This window comes from Balaenoptera physalus, assembly GCF_965194825.1.
Source record: "Balaenoptera physalus genome assembly, chromosome: 12".
Classification (NCBI taxonomy): domain Eukaryota; kingdom Metazoa; phylum Chordata; class Mammalia; order Artiodactyla; family Balaenopteridae; genus Balaenoptera; species Balaenoptera physalus.
The window spans coordinates 87,581,966-87,603,779 of NC_138897.1; the positions used below are offsets into that span (position 1 = coordinate 87,581,966).

The 21,814-nt window shown below is 41.3% G+C and overlaps 2 protein-coding genes across 23 annotated transcripts in view; one reads left to right on the forward strand and one right to left on the reverse strand.

Annotated features, from left to right (window-relative positions):
• ATXN2 (ataxin 2) overlaps nt 1-21,814 on the forward strand; it is a 132,691-nt gene that overhangs the window by 107,077 nt on the left and 3,800 nt on the right. For 10 of the 17 annotated variants that reach the window (XR_014251681.1, XR_014251682.1, XR_014251683.1 and 7 more), the window contains exons 19-25: nt 2,199-2,383; nt 2,712-2,844; nt 6,465-6,518; nt 11,758-11,903; nt 12,596-12,823; nt 16,935-17,074; nt 17,842-17,910. Coding sequence is in view for 9 of the 17 variants with exons in the window: in XM_082416756.1 (XP_082272882.1) it covers nt 2,199-2,383; nt 2,712-2,844; nt 6,465-6,518; nt 11,758-11,903; nt 12,596-12,823; nt 16,935-17,074; nt 17,842-17,875 (920 nt within the window). In the remaining 8 variants the exon portion in view is untranslated. Of the gene's footprint in view, nt 1-2,198; nt 2,384-2,711; nt 2,845-6,464; nt 6,519-11,757; nt 11,904-12,595; nt 12,824-15,158; nt 15,328-16,181; nt 16,803-16,934; nt 17,075-17,841; nt 17,911-21,814 lie in introns of those variants that run through there. The other 7 variants (XM_082416762.1, XM_082416761.1, XM_082416763.1 and 4 more) reach the window with 3 other exon arrangements.
• Nucleotides 17,370-21,814, reverse strand: part of SH2B3 (SH2B adaptor protein 3) — a 40,026-nt gene continuing 35,581 nt past the window's right edge. Inside the window, exons 5-8 of one of the 6 annotated variants that reach the window (XM_082416807.1) lie at nt 21,688-21,782; nt 21,374-21,588; nt 21,113-21,284; nt 17,370-20,239 (exon numbers count right to left, since the gene is read on the reverse strand). In XM_082416807.1, the coding sequence (XP_082272933.1) occupies nt 20,196-20,239; nt 21,113-21,284; nt 21,374-21,588; nt 21,688-21,782 (526 nt within the window). In that variant the 3' untranslated portion in view covers nt 17,370-20,195. Of the gene's footprint in view, nt 21,285-21,373; nt 21,783-21,814 lie in introns of all 6 variants that reach the window. The other 5 variants (XM_082416806.1, XM_082416805.1, XM_082416803.1 and 2 more) reach the window with 5 other exon arrangements.

The window sequence follows — 21,814 nt, forward strand, 5'->3', positions numbered from 1 at the left end:
TCTTTATGTTAATCTTATATCCTGCTGCTTTACTCTTCAAATAACAGGGAAAATTAAGGACTTGCTTCTGAAATGCAGCCATAGATCATATAAGGCATATCTTTCCTTCATGATAGTAGTGCCTTTTTGCACAAAACCACCTCTTTGTCTTCTTGGTGCGTAATGCAGTGTTATCATTTTTGCGTCCTGTGAGAAAAATTGAGTTGTATTTGAAGATATGCTGAAGTCAGGAACATTTTGGGACAGATATTCTTTGTGTGTGGGGTTAGACGGGTGAGGTCTGTGCATTATAGGATGTTTATTAGCATCCCTGGCCTCTACCCATTAGATGCTAGTAGTATCCTCCCCTTCTCTAATTGTGACAACCAAAAATGTCTCCAGATGTTGCCAAATGACCCTTGAAAGGCAAAATTGCTCCCAGTTGAAAACCGTTGACATAATGAAATGGCTGAAGTATGGCCAGTCTAAACTGTGGTTTAAGATTAAGGTAGATTCAGTTTGGGTGGGTGAGGGGTAATACAACCATAAAACCAGGTATATCTCTGTATACTTTATCTTTTAAGATTTTGTTCAAGCATTGTTTTTTTTGTTTTGTTTTTTGTTTTCTTTTTTAATTTTTAGTTTTTGGCTGTGTTGTGTCTTCGTTGCTGCGCGCAGGCTTCTCATTGTGGTGGCTTCTCTTGTTGTGGAGCATGGGCTCTAGGTGTGCAGGCTTCAGTAGCTGCAGTAGTTGCGGCTCGCGGACCCTAGAGCACGGGCTCAGTAGTTGTGGCACACAGGCTTAGTTGCTCCGCGGCATGTGGGAATCTTCCTGGACCAGGGCTCGAACCTGTGTCCCCTGCATTGGCAGGCGGATTCTTAACTACTGAGCCCCCAGGGAAGTCCCAAGCATTGTTTTTATAACTAGAATTTTTTATTTTTAAAAATCAGTAAACTTGAATGGCTTTTTGAAAAAAAATTTTAATATGTGAGGGTTGTAAAGTATGAAAAGAAATAGTGATAGTGAGTAAGTTAAGCTTATTTAGCTTAATTAGACAAACTTTCATGTGATAAAAATGATATTTGAGTTTGGGGTGGCTTTTCTTTACTAGAAGGGTGTGCTTTTTCAATATGTGGGAATCTCAAGATTAAATTCAGAACAATATTACCTAATTGGTTTTCTCTGTTTTCAAGTTTGCTTTTCTGACTAGACAACACAATGTATAACTAGCTCTCCTAAGTATCAGCAACAGTCATTAAATTTTTAGCAAAAAATTTCAAATATTTTTAAAAAAAGACAAATTCTGTCTCTACATTAGCAGTTACCTGTGTAGTCAGTTTTGATGATTTTGTGAATATATGAAGTTACACATTCTTTGTGTCTTGCTGTAAGCAGTGGTTCACAGCTTCTTCCCTCAAGTGGCTTGGTTAACATAGCACCATAAACCCATCACAGACAAGAGTCAGTGCTGTAATAAACATGTGAGGAAAAGGTACACAGAGCATGCAGCTAGCTCTTTTGTGGGGGACTGGGAAAGATGATACAGAGGAGATGACAGTTGAGCTAAATTGTTAACTAGAGCTTTAATGGAGCGGATTATAGGCAGAAATTTGTGTGGAATAATAAAAGACAAAAAGTAATGTTTTAAAAGAGCTATTACAATTTTTTAAAAGCGCTACATGGTAGTGTGTGATGCTATGTTTGAGAAGGCAAGAGTTCAGTGGTAGGAAATTTAGAAAGATGGAGTTAAGTGTTGGTTCTGTTTTGGCTTTTTTGTTGTACTTTTGTTTTTCTTTGAATAAAATCCAGTGCCCTTCTCTAGCAATGGCATAATGCAGTGTCTCAAACAGGGATTATATGAGAAGTATGAGGGAAATGTTGTTTCATAGTGCTGTAAGAGTCTTGTAATTACAGGGAGTTGATGAAGTCTGGGGGTCATCACAGAGTATCTCTCTGAGAATGTTGCTTTCAAGCTGACACTTGATGGACAAGTAAAAATTTTCCAACCTGGCAGTAGGGGATTGGGGTTTGAGTCTGAGGAATAGCATATATGATAGGAAAACAGCCCATAGTGGCTGAAGGGGGATGGGTGTGGTAAAACATGGCATCAGAGAGGTAGGCTTTGACCCAATCATGCAGAGCCTTATGGACCATGTTCGTGTATTTTATGCTAATAAGGAGCTGCTGTGTTCTAATATTACGTCGTTTTTTCCTGCAGTACCAAATATGCCCCAACAACGGCAAGACCAACATCATCAGAGTACCATGATGCACCCAGCCTCAGCAGCAGGCCCACCAATTGTGGCCACCCCACCAGCTTATTCCACACAATATGTTGCCTATAGTCCTCAGCAGTTTCCAAATCAGCCTCTTGTTCAGCATGTGCCACATTATCAGTCTCAGGTAAGTCTGATGTGACCTAATAACTCTTAATTGTTGTTCCATTGAAGTAACTTTTAGTATGGTAAAGGGGTTTTTCCTTTATATTTTGTGCTATGCGTTAACAGTGGGGTAGGCAGCTAAGGATTTGGGGGTAGTTTTTAACCTAATAGAAAGTTGCTGATCAATGTAAGCATTTCAAAGGCTAAATCCTTTCTAGCCAAGAAAGGATTTAGAATTTTAGGAGTTGTTTCTGGAAACCTGGAAACCATGGAGTTAAGACATAACTAAAATCTACTTGACTATATCTGGTACTTTAATGTTTTTCTCTTTATTTTTTGTTTGAACACAGCATCCTCATGTCTATAGTCCTGTAATACAGGGTAATGCTAGAATGATGGCACCACCAACACATGCCCAGCCTGGTTTAGTATCTTCTTCAGCAACTCAGTACGGGGCTCATGAGCAGACGCATGCGATGTATGGTAGGAAGCACTTTGTTTGTCTTTTTCAATGTGTGTGACTATTCTTACTGTGTTTTTAAGCTCTGAAAAGATGCTCTGTTTAAGAATAACTCTGCCTTTTATGACATTGAGGGTCAAGAATCTAAAGAAAAGATGAATCCATTTCTCTCTCCGACCTGCTCTATAAGTCTTGGCAAATCATTTCTACTTTGAAATTTCTCTCTGTTCCATTGTCTCTCTTTAACTAAAATGTAATAATGTGTGTAAAAGCATCTTTTGTGGAGAAAGGTATCTTTCTCCTCTTCCTCATCAGTAACATCATTTGGTATACCCTTCCTAAGGCATGCAAGAAAGATTTACCGTAATGAAAGCAAGAAAACATTCTGCTTCACTCCTTACCCTGGGGGTCACTGACATTGCATATTTTATTGCTATTTGTTACAATGTTACTACGTTTCTGCATCATGCTTTATTTCAAGTGGTTGGAATTGTGTAATATTAGATCTGCTTTTGACAGATTCATACTTTAAATGAGTATACAGTGATAAAATGAAAATGAAAAGTATTCTATATAAAATTAAACGATATATATGAGTAATAAGCTAAAATTACCATCTTAGTTTTGTGGCCGGAGAACTTTGTGCAAGTCAACTTTGCAACTGTCTAAAGTAATAAAATAATATTGTTTTCAGTGTTAGAATTTAAAATAAGATTTCCGCTTATATTTTGTAATATAGAATTAATGGGTCGTCCCATATTATATTTTTCAAAATGCACCTTTAATTAGTACCAGTTTTATTAAGATCTAAATTTTGTTTTGAACTTTTCTGAGGACTCCTGTACTGTCATTTAGGTTTTCCCATTGGCATTTCAGTTTTTTGGAGAGGGAGAGAAATTTAAGTTTATTCATACAATTGAAAAGTGAACCACTTTGAAAATGAAATTAATATTACATGTAACTACATGGACATTTCATTTTTTACACCTCTTTAAACTTTTTGAGCGACTAATAAGAATATAAAGGCTTTCATTTTTTTTTAACTTTAGATAACAGTTTATAACATTTTGTAGGTTTACAGGAATAGGACTCAGGCAGCAACAATCATTCTTGTCACCGGGAACCCGCTGCTGATGTTTTCTTTCTGGAGGCACGCGCCTTTACCACTGGTTCACAAAGGATAGGAATGTTACATGATTAAAGGCTTATTTTTTTTAGTAAAATACTTGTCAGATCTTAATTTTCCACACTTAAAATTTTCTCTTGTTGATTATGCTCTTTAAATTAAAATGATGTGATTGCTCCATTTTGAAAAACATTTCTTTCAAGAAGCCCATCTATAATTTAATTGAAAGATTGACATACTGATTTGGCTTATGATTTTGGTTGTGATCTCCTATCATTGGCTTGTCTTTAGTTGTCTTAACCAGGACTAAGTATGTGTGAAAAGGCACCACTGATTTATCACACTAACTTTTATGCAATTTGTATACATTTCAATAATTTTCCAGTTTGCTAAAGTCTTAGGTGACACAGTTTATTAAGATTGTTTATTATACATATTATACATTTCTGAATACATCTTGACGTAACAAGTGGAAAAAACATTTCTTTCTTCCCATTTTCTGGGATACTCCCCTTGGAATAAGATCTGAAACTTGAGTTAAAATTTCCATTGCTTTTAGAGAATAGCTATTTGTGTGCCCACACCTTTGAGACATTATAGTAATACTGTGATGTCAAACAGAATCTTTCTCCTCAATGTATATTCACTCACTACCAACATCTGACTTTGTCTTTTGATTGGATGTTCATTGGTTTGAAACAGCCAGTACAGTAAATACTGTATTTGAGGCACTAATGGTTTTTATAACTACCTTCCCAGAATATTTCCATTTGAAAAGCAGTTGGTCTTGGACCCTGAAGTCCATTCAAGTGTGGGTAAATAGTAAATATTGCAAAGAAACAAAATACTAGACCTAATGTCCAGTGAAATCTGGAATGAATTAGTCATCAAAGCTAGTTCTTTGATACCAGGAGAAAGTTGCTCAACCAAATCTGAATTACTCTCCTGCAGTTTACACAGATTGTATTATATTTCATTGATGGGTGTTGATGAGGGCAGCTAGGGGCAAAGCTGTAGATTTGCTATGATTGTTGCTGGTTCTGTTTTGGATACTTCATACCCTAAAGAGAACACTGGGAAATGAATTAGTTTGTTCCTTACCACAATAAGCCATAATTTAATCTGCTGTAGCAAGTTCATTAATTCTTCAATAATTTATTTCAGTTATTTTAGATCTTCTAAATCCAATTATGCCAAATATAGACAAATTTTAAATACGTTATTTTAAACTATAAGACAAAACTTGCATAGAAATGCTAATTTTATATTCATTTCCCTTGAACAGTTTATATTTTATATTCCGAAAGGAACCAAATATTTTGAGTATGAATTATATTTATTCTTAAGCTACATCCTATCTAGGTTTTTTTAAACTTTTAATGCAAACAAAAGAATATGCACCCAGATGTTAATGACAATTGTATGTCACCTTTTTGTCATTCATTAATTGTTATGGTCATAGCAAAAGCCTTTGCGAATAGAAATGACTACAAAATGAAAGCCTGGTTATTGTTTTTAATTTTTTTGGTGTATTTAATATAAATATGCTAACAGATCACTGAACATTTAAATTATTAGGAGATACATTCTAAGAATTGTTGACCTTGTACTCTTTCTAGATATCTTAGGAAGGACTTTGATCACAAACTTCATCTCTTTGACCTTAACTTTAACTTCACTTTCATCATTGCCTCTGCTCTCTTCCTCCTAATAAGTTACTCTTTGTTTCCTTAACATCTAGTCTTATAATTCATCTCATTTTGTTTCATTCATCTAACTTTGTTTTCCCTTTTAGAAACAGTAATAATGAAATTTTCTCTACTCAGGAAGAGTTCAATCCAGAATCCTTTTTTTGGTTTATTTTTGGTAGTTTAATGCGGATAAATTCAAAAATACAGTAGGCAAAAAGATTTAAAATGCACCTATTAATCTTCTCCCTTACAATCACCGGTTAACATTTTGGTGCATATCCTTCCAAGTGTACTTAGACACACACACGCACACACCTTTATGTAGACAGTTTAATAAGAAATGATACCGTACCCTTGTTTAATATTACTATGTTTCTGAATTTTTGGATCCATTACCAGATGCCTAGTAAACACCTTACAGAATAAGGTGTAAGGTGACATTTCTATTAATGATTTGCAAAATTGGATTAGTCTTTTAAATTAAACTTGGTAAATATTATTTTGTTTTGGTACATTATTTATATCAAGGTTGTTCAGTGGAATGCAATGTTGGTCTTTTTATTAGATAATAACTTTATTCCTTTCATTTAAGTAAGTGAGCATGTGGTACTTGACAACCCAATAAAGAAGAAAAGTGTCTTTTGCTTCAGCCCTATCTTATTTAATTTTGTAGTGATGTTTAAAGTGCTTGTCATCTCTTGTAAAATAAGAAAAATGAGTTATGCATGAATACAAAAAGAAATTACTAAATATGTCAACCTTTCCAGAAAATTAGGAAAATGCACACCTTAAAAGGCTAATTAACCTTTCTATTTCCCAAATTCAGCATGTCCCAAATTACCATACAACAAGGAGACAAGCCCTTCTTTCTACTTTGCCAGTGAGTTGGGTTTTTTATACTAATTTTAATTGAACAGTAAAACACTTTTTAAAGAATACATGTTAAGGGAGTAGACTTGTTGAGCAATCTTTTCCTTGTGCCAGACAAAATCATTAAAAATATACATATATGAAAATAATCCAGAGTTTTTAAAAAGGAAATATAACCCAGCTTAAGAAAGCTGGAGTTAATTTAAAAATTTAGTTGTTTCAGAAATTAATTTTTGCATACCAAGCAAACATGTGACTGTTTTGGAAATGCCTTATACTCTCCTTGTTCAGAGAAACTTTTCCTGATCAGCCGTTTTTAAAACAAAGCAAAGCAAGCCACCACAAGCTTAAAACATTAGGGTTTTTTTTAGTATCCTGGTAAGAAAAAATTTATCCTTACAAGGATTTTTAATTGAATAGGGTTGAAATACTAGGGGGGGAACGTTTCTGTATTTTCAGTCTTTGCATGACTGCAGGTTTATGATATTCAGGTAGCAGACACCTCATGAATGTCTTGAGTTTAAGCAGGAAAGCATGACCTAGCAACTACCAGAGATTATCTTTGGCAACACCAGCCCCCTCTCACCACCAGTGGAAAGGTGAATGATTGCTCCTAAATGGAGAAAGTCTGAGCAGGGATTGCTTTTGGAAATGAACTCGTAAGGTTTATTTTCTCTATTTGTAGGGAAATTTTTAAATAAGGCTTATTCATGGGCTTTTGATATTTGGATGGGAAAGTCACTAACTTGCAGGAATCCTTTAGAAATGTATGACAGTATAATATATGTCACTTTATGTGAAATACTATATTCTAGGGGATATTAAGGATTAAAATTTTATGTTAGAGACTAAATTTGAAATTATTTTAGAATGACTGAATGTCTGAATATACTAGATGCCAAATTTTAAAAAGCATTTAGAAAACATTTTGACTTAAATTTTCATTAATTGTGCCTTGACTTGGTATCCAAAAATAAGTGCATACATATTATTTATTTGGTGCTAGGAAATGTTAACAAATTTAATCCTTTAATAGATGCTCTTTAAAAAGGAGTCTTGCTGTATATATAACTGTTAAAGGGAAACTATGTATGTGGTATAGTATATAAAAGACACTGTCAGTAATTCTATTATGTACTCAGTTTGAGGTCTCAAATGTAGTTATCCTCACCATCTTACTGTCTCTGTTAGTAGTTTTGGAGTCAGTTTCCTGGTAAGTAGCTAAAAGGTCCTTAAACATCACACCTAAGCATTAACTGCCTTAGCACAACTTTCCCTAAAAGAGAATATCAGTACTTTTAAAAGAAACTAACAGTGGGGCTGCTATTTGTAATTTAATTTGCTGTTTCATACCCCACCCCCACCCCCTTCTAAGCATTTTGTCCTGGTTTGTTTGATCTAGTTGCCTTTTATTCCCCTTTTAAAGAGTTTTCAACTTTTCTTTACTCCCTTTTTTCTGAATTTAACATCAGATTTAAAAGTTGGGAGATTTTGTTTTGTTTTATTTTTAAAGGTTTGCTGTGCTGGTGTTCTCTCATGTCTTGTGCATCCAAGGTTAAAAATGACAAAACCTAGTTATTAAATTAGGTTTACTTTAATAACTTCTATATTAAATTAAATGCACATCTCTGTGGACTGCATTGGCTTCAGTAAGATCATGGCTTAGGAAATGATTTTTGGATTGTGGTTAGTGTTTTGAGGATTTGACAAATCACATAATTAGAGTTTTAAGCATTTATATCGAGGAACACAGTGAGCGGGAAACTTCTGGACTGGGTCTGGCCCCAAAAATTGTTATTTCTTTGATTAGCTTGAACTAATCCAGGTTTCATGAAGGCAACTTAGGTTTTATAAATAGAAGTTTAACTGATGGATAGCTAAATCAGAATTTGGAAGAAAAATCACTTTATTTTAAATTTATTTATTTATTTATTTATTTTTGGCTGTGTTGGGTCTTCGTTTCTGTGCGAGGGCTTTCTCCAGTTGTGGCAAGTGGGGGCCACTCTTCATCGCGGTGCGCGGGCCTCTCACTATCGCGGCCTCTCTTGTTGCGGAGCACAGGCTCCAGACGCGCAGGCTCAGTAGTTGTGGCTCACGGGCTTAGTTGCTCCGCGGCATGTGGGATCTTCCCAGACCAGGGCTCGAACCCGCGTCCCCTGCATTGGCAGGCAGATTCTCAACCACTGCGCCACCAGGGAAGCCCAAATCACTTTATTTTTAACTTCTCTGGAATCTTTAGCTAATGAGCATGTATAATAAAAGCAGTTAAATGATAGGCTTAGCTCAGGAAAGCCCAGAATTTACTGCCTGTCACGCTCCACTTCTCCCTTTCCCTAATTCTCTTAGATTTTTCCCCTCATTTACTCTATCTTCGTTCCTTTCTCTTCTCTCTCTCTCCCCCCTCCCCTCTTCCAGCCTTCCCCCCTGCCCCTCAGCCTTTTAATTTCCTTCTTATCCTACTTGTCTTTGTCTCCTTCTTAACTGGCCTTTCAAGGAACCAAAGTATATTTTTGTTGTTTTTACTATTAAAGTGTGTAAGTTCCACATTTTCCCCAATTAGCTACTCAGTTTTCATATTTGAAGGAGGAAAAGAATTCCTGGGTAAGGTACTTGCTTAGCAAACATCTTTAAGCAAGATGATGAACAAAGGAAGATATTTCTAATCAAACATCCTCACATTTTATTTGTTAGCCTATGATGTATGTTTAAATTTGCTTAATTTTTTTTATAATGCATTGCAGTTTATTGGTGTTCAGATAGGGAAAGGATGGTTTTTTTAAACAAAAGCCTATGTAGATGCATTCAGCTTGGATTACTTGAAGTATTTATGCTATGAATGCAAATGACATATAGATTAGAATACTCTATCTTATAGCCTTTCAGTATTGGTAAACTATCACAGAGATGCCTTTTTTAAACGCATAGTAAAAAATACTTCCATCTTTAATTCTCTCCAAATAATTTCAAGATTTTAACATTTTTCTAATTGATGAATAACTTAATTATGAGACTTCATGGGTGTAATTATTCTCTTTGTGATGGCCGTGCTTTTTTATGTATGAATGTTAATAAAAGAGCACCCAGCTAGAGTTGATTATTGTTACTTTCTGTTTCCTTAATACTTTGCTTAAAAGGTAACTAAAAATGAAATTTAAAATTTTGGTACAAAAGTTTCTTGAATAAATAAGGTTAAATAAATAGAAACTTTGAGATTCTGTACTCTATGAAACCTCATAAATAGAATTTGGATTCGGGAATTGCATTCCCCCAGACAGATTAGAACTGTTACAAATGAAACATTTAAGAATTTATAGTAGGGAGGATTTTAATGCAAGTGGCTTGAAAATAAGGGAGCATGAATGACTCTAGATATCACTATTCAATAAAACTTTCTGTGATGAAGGAAATGTGCTACAAATAATGATGTCCAATCAGTAGCCACTAGCTACATGTAGCTGTTCTAATTATTTAAAAATAAATTCGAAAAATAAGTGTAAGATTTTTACAAGAACAAGGGTTCAAAATTTACCTCAAGTCTTTTAGACTAACTAAGTCAGTGCCCAGACAGTTTTGGGGGTCAGAAGCTTAACTTAATGAATATGATGGTGAAGAATGGCCTTTTAATAAGCCAATGAATTAGAAAAAAAGACACTGACTACTTTCATAGATTCATGGGACTGTGAAACTCAAGAAAGCTGTTAGCACATTATTTTTCCCATGTCCCAGAAAACTGTCACTGACTTCTTGAAAAACACCCAAAGAATATGTTGCCGGTTTTCCTTGTTAATATGTTCCAGTGTATGTTAACTGTTACAGCTAGGGGATTTTCCCAGTGTATAAACAAAAATGCTTTGTTTAATCTAATCTGGAAGTTAACTTAGTATAGACGCCCACTGTGGTGTTGGCAGTGGATGCACAGGTGATGCTAGCGCTGCTCTTTGCCTCACCCTTCTCTCTTGAAAGGATACATATACAGTTGAGGAGATGACCAGTTGGGCTGGAATGTTGGTCCTTGGCCCTACAATGTCAAGCATTATAGAATTGTTTCATGTGCCTAACCCTCTGCATAACATTTACATTGGACTCATCCAGAGTCATCTATGCTGGTAACTCTCAGCAGCCAGCCTGTTAGACTGCTGTTGTTAGGGTACCTGATCCCAAAGCAGTGTTTGCTTCTCCCCATCAGTCCCCTATATGTAGCAGCATACGAAGAATGTGAAGAACTATTCTGGAATTGACACATTGACTTCCAAGAGGAGATACATCTTGAGAACATTGTCCTCAGCTCATTGCCACATCATGGTTAGATTTGTATCAGTGTGCTATCAGTAGTCACTGGAAGCAATGAACCCATCTTGTGCTTTTGATTCTCAAATTGCTGTTTGGGGATGACATGAACAAATGAATTTATACCTCATCTCCCTGTTTTGTGCCAAGGTATGGTCTGTGCTGAGATTCACAAAGAATTGGCTTTGGGTTCTTAGCTTTAATGAACACATTTTTACTTAAACTAGCTCATCGTATTTCCTTTGAGGTTACTCTAGCTAGTAAAATTCTTTTTAAAGGCTAGGATGCTTTGAAGGGAATTCGTTTTTCTACATAGTTTAGGTAATCCCATTTACTAGATTTTATAAAGCAAAGGTGAGAGATCTTGAGCAGGGAGGCCCAGAGAATGAACTGAGTGGCAGAGTGGCTTCTATGATCAGCTGAGAGAGATTGTGGTCATTTGGCCCTGAAGATAGAGCCCTGACCTTGCCACACACCTTATCCAGCCCCTTACTACAGCCCTGGTATAGTCTGTGCCCATGGGATACTGCATCAGGTCCAGGGCAGTAGCATGGTGAGGTTAGCCAGATGATGGCCTTGAGCTAAATGTGTGTATGTAAGAGAGAGAGAGACAGAGAGACAGAGACAGGTCGCAGAGAGGGGATTGTTTGAATTGTTTCTGTCTATGCTTTTAAGTTGCCTTTTCAGGAAACCTAGTGACTGTTTTAGAAGTAAATTTAAACTAATTAGATTTTGATATAATGTGTACAGCTATGTTATATGAATAAAATGCTAGTCTGACTGTTAAGCAGTAACTTCCCATTTTTTTAAGAAGCGGGTGGTTTAAATGGAGTCAAATATAGAGATTGGTTAGGCATTGAGCATCAAGAAGACTGGATGAGCTGAAAGTTGATGAGGCATAGAGGAGCGATTAAGAGCATGACACCTGTCAATTATACACATTTCTTTTCCTTTCACTTTAGTTTCCACTGGCTCCCTTGCTCAGCAGTATGCGCACCCTAATGCTACCTTGCACCCTCATACTCCACATCCTCAGCCTTCAGCTACTCCCACTGGACAGCAGCAAAGCCAACATGGTGGAAGCCATCCTGCACCCAGTCCTGTTCAGGTAAGGAGGAACTGAGAGGCCTTCACCCGAATTGCTTCATCGTTCTGTTTATTGAGTGTTTTCTTCAGTGCCAGGCAAGATGCTAGGTACCACGTGATCAAAACACCGAGCAGCCCTGCCTCATGGAGCCAGTGTACAGCTCTGCAGGCTGTGCCCCCAGGTTTAAATCACCTTAAGGTACATATTGAGAATAAGGTGATGGGGTAAGTTCTGGAAACTTAACCAATATTGAAAAATCTAACATAAAGTAAGGAATTGGATTGGGACTTTTAAAAATCTTATTTCTAATGTTTACATGAGAAGGGTGTTTGTTGTTTTTGTTTTTGGTTTTTTCCTATTAGCTTCTTTAATCATGTTTGTTAAGAAGGCGCTTAAGGAGCTCTTTGACATCTGTCAGGCCCCTGGAGCAGTAGTTCTGTTTTACCACTGCTGGTTGAGGGCTTGTAGGCTGAGAATCAGGCTTGCAGCCCAGACAGGAATGTTTGTAGACAGGAATGTTTGTGAACAGGAGGCACCCCCCACCCCAGCCCTGCTTCTACTCCCTGTATATTCTCTGGTACCTGCCATTGCCCCTCATCTTAGATAGGCCCAGAGGGAGCCTGTTGTCATATGCAAAACTCAGCTTTGTGTGTGACCCTTAAACTGCTCTTCCTTAAAGAAGATTTTCTCAATTCTTTCCTGTTACTTTGCAGCACCATCAGCACCAGGCCGCCCAGGCTCTCCATCTGGCCAGTCCGCAGCAGCAGTCAGCCATTTACCATGCGGGGCTCGCACCAACCCCACCTTCCATGACACCTGCCTCCAATACACAGTCGCCGCAGAATAGTTTCCCAACAGCACAACAGACCGTCTTTACGATTCATCCTTCTCATGTTCAGCCGGCTTATACCAATCCACCCCACATGGCCCATGTACCTCAGGTAAACCCGCTTTAGCCAACTTTCTGTGAAGACCAAGTAGGAAATGAAGGTGGTCAGATAAGCAGCAAAGAGCCAGGTGCTCTTCAAGCCAGGAACCCCTGTGTGTGATGCCATTTGCTTGTCTCCTTTTTTCCACTCAAATACATGTGATCTGGCCCTAAATGAATGTTTGTGTGGTTTTGTAATGGGATCATTGAAGTTGCTGATTGGTCAGTCTTTTAACGTTTCCCAACTGAGACCTTAAAAATATCTTTGACTCTGGAATGCAACCTAATTCTTTCCTTGCTGTATCTGCTTTGCTATGTTTATATAGCTTCATTGCTATATATACGTATACATACATATATTCTCCCCCCCAACACACACACACACACACACACACACACACACACACACACACACACACACACACACACACACACACACACACACACACACACACACACACACACACACACACACACACACACACACACACACACACACACACACACACACACACACACACACACCTGGCAAGGGGGATGGGATTTCACAAATTCTCAACTCTGAGGTGACTACACTAGGCCTGACCACTTGAATGTTAGTCACATGAGTTCCTAAGAAATATCTGTACTTGTTTTCCCTGGCTGTTCCTACATCCGCTTTGACCATATGTTGTACTTCTTGAAAGGGCTTGGCCTTGTATGTTCGTGCAGTGTAACTTGAAGCTGGAAGCACCCAGGTGTTCCCATTTTTCTTAAAGAGCAGCCCTGGAAGCCCTTTGGAGCTCACCTCCAGCATAAGCTTCTAAAGGTTGAAAGGTGTGGTTGCTTTCTGCATCAGCTGCTGACAAAAGTCCAATGCAATCCAGGGCCAATTTGGATTGTCTTAATGAGGAGAAGGAGCTGCTCCGAAGTTGGGCTCCAACACTGTCCTTTTAGGCCCTCCCTGGAGCTGTTAAGGGTGAATCGGCTGTATTTGTTGTCTCTTTTTGCTGCTTTCATAACAGAACTCTCTTCTGGGTCTCAGTTAGACTGCCTCACTGAACTCTGTTTCATGTCAAGCAGTGCACCACTGAGGCTCTGGTGTGGTGGGGCTGGAGATGGTGCTCAGTTGGAGCTGACTCTCAGGAGGCGGCTTTGTAACTAGCGTTCCACAGCTCTGGGAAGTTTGGGTATTCTCCCCAGCAAACGTGTAGGTTCTGTAGTGTGGCGCACTGCAGTGGATGATTTGCTTTTGATGGTGGGGAGGGGAGCCAGTTTGGTCAGGTGTGGGGCAGCGTGGTTTGGCTGAACCAGGAGCTTCATGAGACCAGGGGGCCTGTAGATGTCTAGCAGAGGCTGGTGGCTAAGTAGGTATGTGAATTTACATGTAAGTTGGGGTTCCTAAAACCTCACTTTTGTGCTTTTGTGCTGAAAGAGCAAAAAGGTTAATATTTGCAGGGAAGCCCAGATATGCCCTGGGTCCCTTTGAATATGTAAGAGTCAAAACAGCATTTCATTCAAGGCTTATCCTGGTCTAGAACAGTGCACAGCATGGGAGGCAGGAAACGAGGGCTCTTCCTGGCTCTGCCAAATCCCTGCAGAGCTGCGATCCAGCTATTTGGGCTGACTAAAACCTTTCCAGCTTGACAGTGAGACCAGGTTGAACTCACTATCACCTGGTACAGAGAGACACTGGGCTGGACCAGATAATTTTAGATTACCCCTTCCCACCTCACTGGAGCCATTCACTGCAACTCCTTCTGCTGCTCTATCGGCGTATCTTTCAGCAGAGCAAAGGGGCCTGAGTCTTTTCTCACTGCCTTGACTCATTGTTCACTGAGGTGTGCTGGTGAGCAGGCAAGAAGCAGAGGGGGAAAGGCAAAGAGAACCTAGAACAGAAGTTAACAGTCCCTGCTTATAATGTAATAATCTGCTTTCTTACTTGAAAGAGATGTTACCTGTAAAATTATTCAGGCCCCACATGGAAGCCAGAGTCTAAAGCATCATTGCAGGTAGCCTCCTATTAATTTGAGAAAGCTGCGCTTGGATCAGGGATCTTTGTGAAGACCTTGCCCCATACATAGAATCCAGTCCTCAGAAATGTTGAAGGCTAGGACACTGCAGCCCTGACTGTTACCCAGGCTCGCTGGGTGCCTGCTCCCTCAGCCTTGCAGGATCTGCCAAAGGGTGAAGCATGTCTATAGGTCAACTGAGGGATCCACTAGGGAATGTCCCCAGAGGAAAGAAAGGGCCCTGAGGGCCCACTGTTGCCCTTTCCTGAGAGCCCCAACCCAGTGAAAGGGACACAGTTGACATGTTGTTTAAGCTGGAGATGTTGCCTGTATGCGTAAAAGAGCTCTCTGTTTCAGGCTCATGTACAGTCAGGAATGGTTCCTTCTCATCCAACTGCCCATGCGCCAATGATGCTAATGACGACACAGCCACCCGGCGGTCCCCAGGCCGCCCTCGCTCAAAGTGCACTACAGCCCATTCCAGTCTCGACAACAGCGCATTTCCCCTATATGACGCACCCTTCAGGTGAGGCGTGTGTGTGCAGGGGCCGCCGGGCACCCCAAAGCATTCTGCTCGCACAGGTCGAATGGCAGGCAGGGCCAGCGCTTCAAGCCCCGCATCTGAGAACTAGCAAGCCCGTCAGAGTGTACACAGTAGGGACTGTGATGATCAGTTCAGCATCAGGGCCTGAGGCTTCCGGGAGCCTAGTCTGTGTGTGTTCTGATGGTATACAGGATTTGGCTTGATGAGAAGCAGCAGCAGCAGCATTCTGTGTAGCTGATGCATGCTTAGGACTCAGTTGGCCTTCCTTGTTATGATAGGTTGGACAGGGCAGTGTTTTCCTTCCTGAGTCCCAACAGTCTGACACTTGGGGGGTTACTACCATGGCAGAGTTTGATTGTAGCTCTGGAGACTACTACTGATGAGCAAGTGCTGTGTATGGATTGGTTTTGAGTATAGTATTAGCTCCAGTCTATGCCCTGACAGGTAGAGAATGCCCCGTGATTGTGCTCTAATACTTGATGGTGGCCATGGCGATATTTCACAGTCTAACCTGTTATTCTGAAAGCAATACTGGTGCTTGGCTATTATTTGGGGAGGGGATATGTTAAGGCCTTTTTTGTACCCCATGAGCAACAACTCTTCTGGGAGTTTTATCTGAAATGGTTTTATGTCTGACTGGTTTGTTTCTACCCACCCACCTACCTTCTCCCCCTTTTGGTACAGATGTGGGGGGTGGGAAGGGTAAAGAGTGAATTAAATTTTGAGTCTTGTTCAGGTAGCACAAGGATAGCTTACAGACATGTGCTGCAGAGACACTAGGCTAATGTGCGGTGTTGCCAGTTTTCTGTTTAAATATTCACTTTTCTTTTTTACAGTACAAGCCCACCACCAACAGCAGTTGTAAGGCTGCCCTGGAGGAACCGAAAGGCCAAATTCCCTCCTCCCTTCTACTGCTTCTACCAACTGGAAGCACAGAAAACTAGAATTTCATTTATTTTGTTTTTAAAAAATATATGTTGATTTCTTGTAACATCCAATAGGAATGCTAACAGTTCACTTGCAGTGGAAGATATTTGGACCGAGTAGAGGCATTTAGGAACTTGTGGGCTGTTCCATAATTCCATACGCTGTTTCCAAGTCCCGCAAGTACCCCAGCTCTGCTTGCTGAAACTGGAAGTTATTTATTTTTTAATGACCCTTGAAAGTCATGAACACATCAGCTAGCAAAAGAAGTAACAAGAGTGATTCTTGCTGCTATTACTGCTTTAAAAAAAAAAAAAATCAAGACTTGGAACGCCCTTTTACTAAACTTGACAAAGGTTCAGTAAATTCTTACCGTCAAACTGACGGATTATTATTTATAAATCAAGTTTGATGAAGTAATCACTGTCTACAGTGGTTCAAGTTTTAAGTTAAGGGAAAAACTTTTACTTTGTAGATAATATAAAATAAAAACTTTAAAAAAATCAAAAAATAAAAAAAGTTTTAAAAACTGATATCAAGTTAATGTGTGTTTGTATGAGCTATTTCCATTATAGGATACTGAATATCAGGGCAGGAGGGCTGACTCTGCTGTCTTAATACCCTCGAAGGTTAGCTGTCAAATGATTTTTCTTCTTCACCTTTAGTTCTGGTTCAAGGTATCTCTAGAAAAAGACAAGACTGAGAGATGTTCTCTTTGGTGGCTAGAGGTCTGCTTCAGAAGGAGGAAGGCTGGCCAGAGTTGGGCAGTGCCGAAAGTCCACATCCTCACCCTGACGCTGATTCTGTAAGCTTCCTTTTTAATATCTCCTGAACCCAAATGAGTTAGTCAGAAGTTGTCCTGATTCAGGCATCTGTCTGTTTTACCAGTAGGGGGCAGGAGACACACACACAGACACACACACACACACCTGTAATAAAGAAATCCAGAGGGCTGAAAAGATGCAGCGATGTACAAAATAGTGTACTCCTGTAGACCCCTAAGCATCTGTTAATGTCTTCAGTTTGTGGGAGAAGGACAAACAGGAAAAGCAAGTGTTTTGCAGAGACTATAGTCATAATAGATAGATAGAGCCTTTAAATACTGTGGTACCAAATCAAGATTCTGAAAACTTTGTTTTAATTCACATGTAGCAATTTGTACATTTTAGCAAAATTTGCATTCTTCAAGAATAAGTTACTTATACAGTACATAAACAATACATTAAAATTTGCCAAATACCTTCTGCCTATAATGATACAAGATGAATCCATTTTCTGTGTTGTCATTACAATGTGCTGCTTATTCCGCTAAACACTGGATGTCAGATGTGTCCTTGTTAAGAGTCAGTGGATAATAAACTATCAAGTTCCTCTAGCCTGTGGGAGATGTTAGCGCTCACATGACACTTGTGATAACAGACTTAGCCCTGAATAATAGCATAAAGGAATCTAAGGCAACCCTCAGGGAAGGGTTCAAGGCCTTGATTTTAAGTTAAGAAACTGTTATGTAAAAATAGTGTTTTCTGGTTTAAGATTTTAATGATTGCTATTCCTTTCTCCTACACGGTCCAGAAATGATCAAAGGCAGAAGATTTATACCAGATAAAGCCATATGGATTGCTGGTCTAAAATTCAAGGCAGGTTAGTTGACTTAATTCTTTGGTGCTGGTGACTGTTAGTTTGTAAAAGTTCATTGGAGTCAGGCAAAGGAAGTGGTGATGCTGGGAGCAGTTAAGCTATCCTTGTTGTCTGTAATTAGAGACAACTGGAGGGCTTGTGATGCTTACTGTCCAACTGGCACTCAGAGTCTGGCTCTCAGTAGAGGCTGCTGGCTTGGCCTCTAGCCGCCAGCAGTGGTCACATTGAGGCTGGAAAGAGGGTGGTGGAATGTGCTATGACTGCGGTGGGCTGGCTGCAGCCGTCAGGGTTGCTGCCTCACTGCCTGTGACGGCATCAAGCCCAGGGACCCACTGCTCCCGTTCCTCCAGCTCAACCTGCTCTAGCAGAAAGAAAAGGCATTGACTTAGTGTCGCTTCTTCCCAGGCCATGAGGGGCCTTTTTGTCGGAATGTATTTGAGCTGTCCTGGTAACTCAGACACATTTAGTAAAGAAATGTTTTTCGTGAACATTTTACACTGAAGCAGTCTGGAAGTGGGTGACTCTGTCACAGATTCTGAGCTTGTACTTTGTAGCCAGTCGGTCAGAGCTGCTGGCTTGCTGTGCCTGGCTTGCCTCTTGGCACTACCTGAGAATTGTATGTTGAGAGACTGTTAAGAAGTGAGTGCCCCTGGCTTGTGGATATCATATCCCAGATGTTTGTTTACCCTTCTGGTTGGAGGGAGGGAACTTACTTGTTTGGTTCATTGTCTGCTTGGCCCCTTTCCTGTGCAGACAGGGGAAAATCTGTACCAGTGACTTGTCAGCATTGACTTTCTATGATGAGCTTTCTCTTGTAAAAGAGAAATCCAAAACAGTGCTTAACTCCTGGTCTACACTTTGCTTAGCATTCATTAATCAGACCTGCTTGATGTGTAGAAAATGTGGCCCTTAGAAATAGACCGTAACTCTGGATCAGGGTTGGTTATGCTTTACCTAGTCTGTGAAAACACCCAGGACTGTTGGTTTTATCTGTATATATAAGGTGGGGGGAGGGGCATGCCACACAGCTTGCAGGATCTCAGTTCCCCAACCAGGGATGGAACCCACGCCCCCCTACAGGGGAAGCACGGAGTCCTACCACTGGACCACCAGGGAAGTCCCAGGAGTGTTGGTTTTAAAAGTGGAAGAGAGGTGGCTCCTGGCCTCCCTGCCCCTCCCGAAGTCTGACCTCTGACCTCTTGGAGTACAGAGAATGGCTGGAGGGAACAGACACACGCCTCACCCCAGATAAGGCAGGCAAGTAGTTAGTTTAGGCCAAGATTTAATTTTAGCTTTTGACTTATGTATCTATAAATGTTAAGCTGTGCTGAACTCCCAGTTTCCTAGAAGCCACTTCGATGAGCCCAGCGGCTATATTGAACGGCTCTGCTCGCACCCAGAAGCAGCTGACTCCACTCGGTCACTGCCTCCCTTGTTTCTGAGCCTCTGCATGAAAGTTCTGGGAGGAGCCAGCCCCCTATGAATTGTATCACTTGTGAAAGGCAAGTACAGATGGAGATTTGACTGCAGGACCTCCCTGCGTGGTAGAGGTTATGTGTGCCTATGTATACATGCACACACATGCTTCATCAGATGAAGCAGTGGTTACTGTTGGAACAGAACACTGATTGTGGGCTATTAAAGGAGTTTCTCATTAGCTGTGGCACCAGATTCCTAGCTTCCATTTTGGCTCAAGAATGAGCCTAAAACCTTGTGGGATAATTTAATAAGCCTTTAGACACTTGGAGGCTCTAAGCCAGCCCCGTTGGTGAAGGATTTACTAGAAAGGGCCCAGCAGCCCTTTTTTCCTTTTTGCTTGCCCCTCTCTTACCCCTCAGTTTAACTCACCATAAAGCTGCTGTAAACCAGAATCCAGTTTTTTATTCATAAGGCACCAGGGTGGTATTGTTCCTTGCCACCCTCCTATTTCAGTAATTGCCTGAATTTCCCTGAAAGGGTGACACACTTCACTTCTCTACATTTAGGAAGGACAGTGGCTCCTCAGCAACAGGTGACTGTCCTGAGGATGCAAAAGACAAGGAAGCCAGGCATGCTGGCTCGAACCAGGAACTGGTCAAGTAGGATTTGCATAGCTGTCTCTGACTACAAAAATCACGTGGGTATTAGTTCAAACAGTGCAATGAAATAAGCAGTGGTTTAATTTTGAAACCTGAATCCTTTGAAAAATTAATCTGAGGTAAAAATGTTTAAAATCATTTTTGACCTTTAGCTTGTCCATCTGCCAGAACTTTGTCCTAAAGTTGAGAGTCGAAGCAGGATAGGTGTTGTCACCTGTGGCTTGGGTACAGCAGACCCACCACGTGGACTGAAGCTATAACGGGAAAAACCACAGGAGAATCCAGGGCTTGTTAGTGTTTTGGGCTTCCTGATGGGCCCCCCTCCCCCCTCCCCAAGTAGAAAGTCTGCCAGCTGGGACAGTGTCAGTGAAAAAGAGAACAAGTTTCCACTGCCAACTCTGGCCCTCACCCCACCGCCCCCTCTAAGAGTGATGGGGCCTGGTCCTAGGGACCCAGGGCAGGAGCTGGCGACATCCACGAACAAGAACTACATCTGTAAACAATAAGGAGAAAGCCAGGTGAGAATGGAACTTCTAGGAGGCCCTTTAACAGGCCTAATTGAAGGGTCACCTCCAAACTGGAATGAACAGTTAACAGTGTCCCTTAAATCTCTCTCTGGAAAGAAGGAAAGAAAGTTACATTCAGAAGTTCACATCTCTGCTTGCTTGTGCTCCTCAGGGGCCTCTGGGAGGCCTGTCAGAGAGGCGTGTACTGATTGTCTATGGCCCGCAGGTGGCTCCGAGAGGAGGAGTCCATTTCATAGTCCGAGTCCCGGGCTCGACTGGTGGGCTCGGGCTCCAGGTGCCGCAGGCTGTTGGCCAGTTCCTCAGGCGAAGGCACCAGGTGGAAGATCTGCTCTGGGGGTGAGGACCGGCCTGGGAGACCCTCTGGGCCGAGCCCCCGTGGACAGCCAGAAGCGCTAAGGTGGGGAAGGCCCAGCTCTGAATCCCAGCGAGAGAGGGAGAAAGGGAACAGGACAGTGTTGGAGGAACCTGGGGGACAAGTGACCAAGAGAGAGACCACACTGTCAGTCTTAACGGGGTGGAGGCAAGTGTTGGAAGGACACAACACGAGGTCTCGGTTCCCAGTGCCACCACCCCCTTTATCAAGGGGCATTAGGGTCACACCTGGCGGCTGGGAGACGACTACCACATAGCTGGACAGCCGGACGTCACAGGCAGCCCCGCACTCGAGTGGGATGGGTGAGCGCTGGAAGTGGTGGAGCATGTCCACGACCGAGGGGAAGTGGAGGTGTTGCACGCGGCACTGGCCCCGCTCGGTCAGTGACAGGCGCAGGTGCTGCAGGAGAGGAGGGCGGTAGGCTCAGGCATTGGCCCCTAAGGGCCTTGAACCTGGCCAGGGTGCGGCCCACCTGCCTCGCCCCATACCTTGGCTATGCCCTGGAAGTTGAACGTGAGCACGTACTCCCCACGCCGAGTCTCACTCTGCCGTACCAGGAACACTCCGTGAGCGTCAGGACCCTGCAGCTGAACCAGCTGAGCTGCCTTCACTCGGGAGATGGGGCCATGGAACCAGGGGTAGCAGGACAGGAAGTGATCTGTTTTCTGGCAGGCTGGATCCAGCAAACCCCCAGGAGAAGCACCTGATAGAGAAGGAGACGGGTGATGGTGATCCTTTGTGTGTGCCTTATGTCCTGGGCTGAGTTCTGACATACCGGAGGACAAAGGCCCTGACCCCTCACCTTGGTTCAAGGAATCTGTGCTTCCCCTTGGAGAGTTAGATGTGCCGGGCTCTAAGGCTGAGGGAATATGCATCTCTGGGTCTGTGCTGAGTCTGCTGGAGAAGGGTTGGGGTTAAGAATCTGGGTA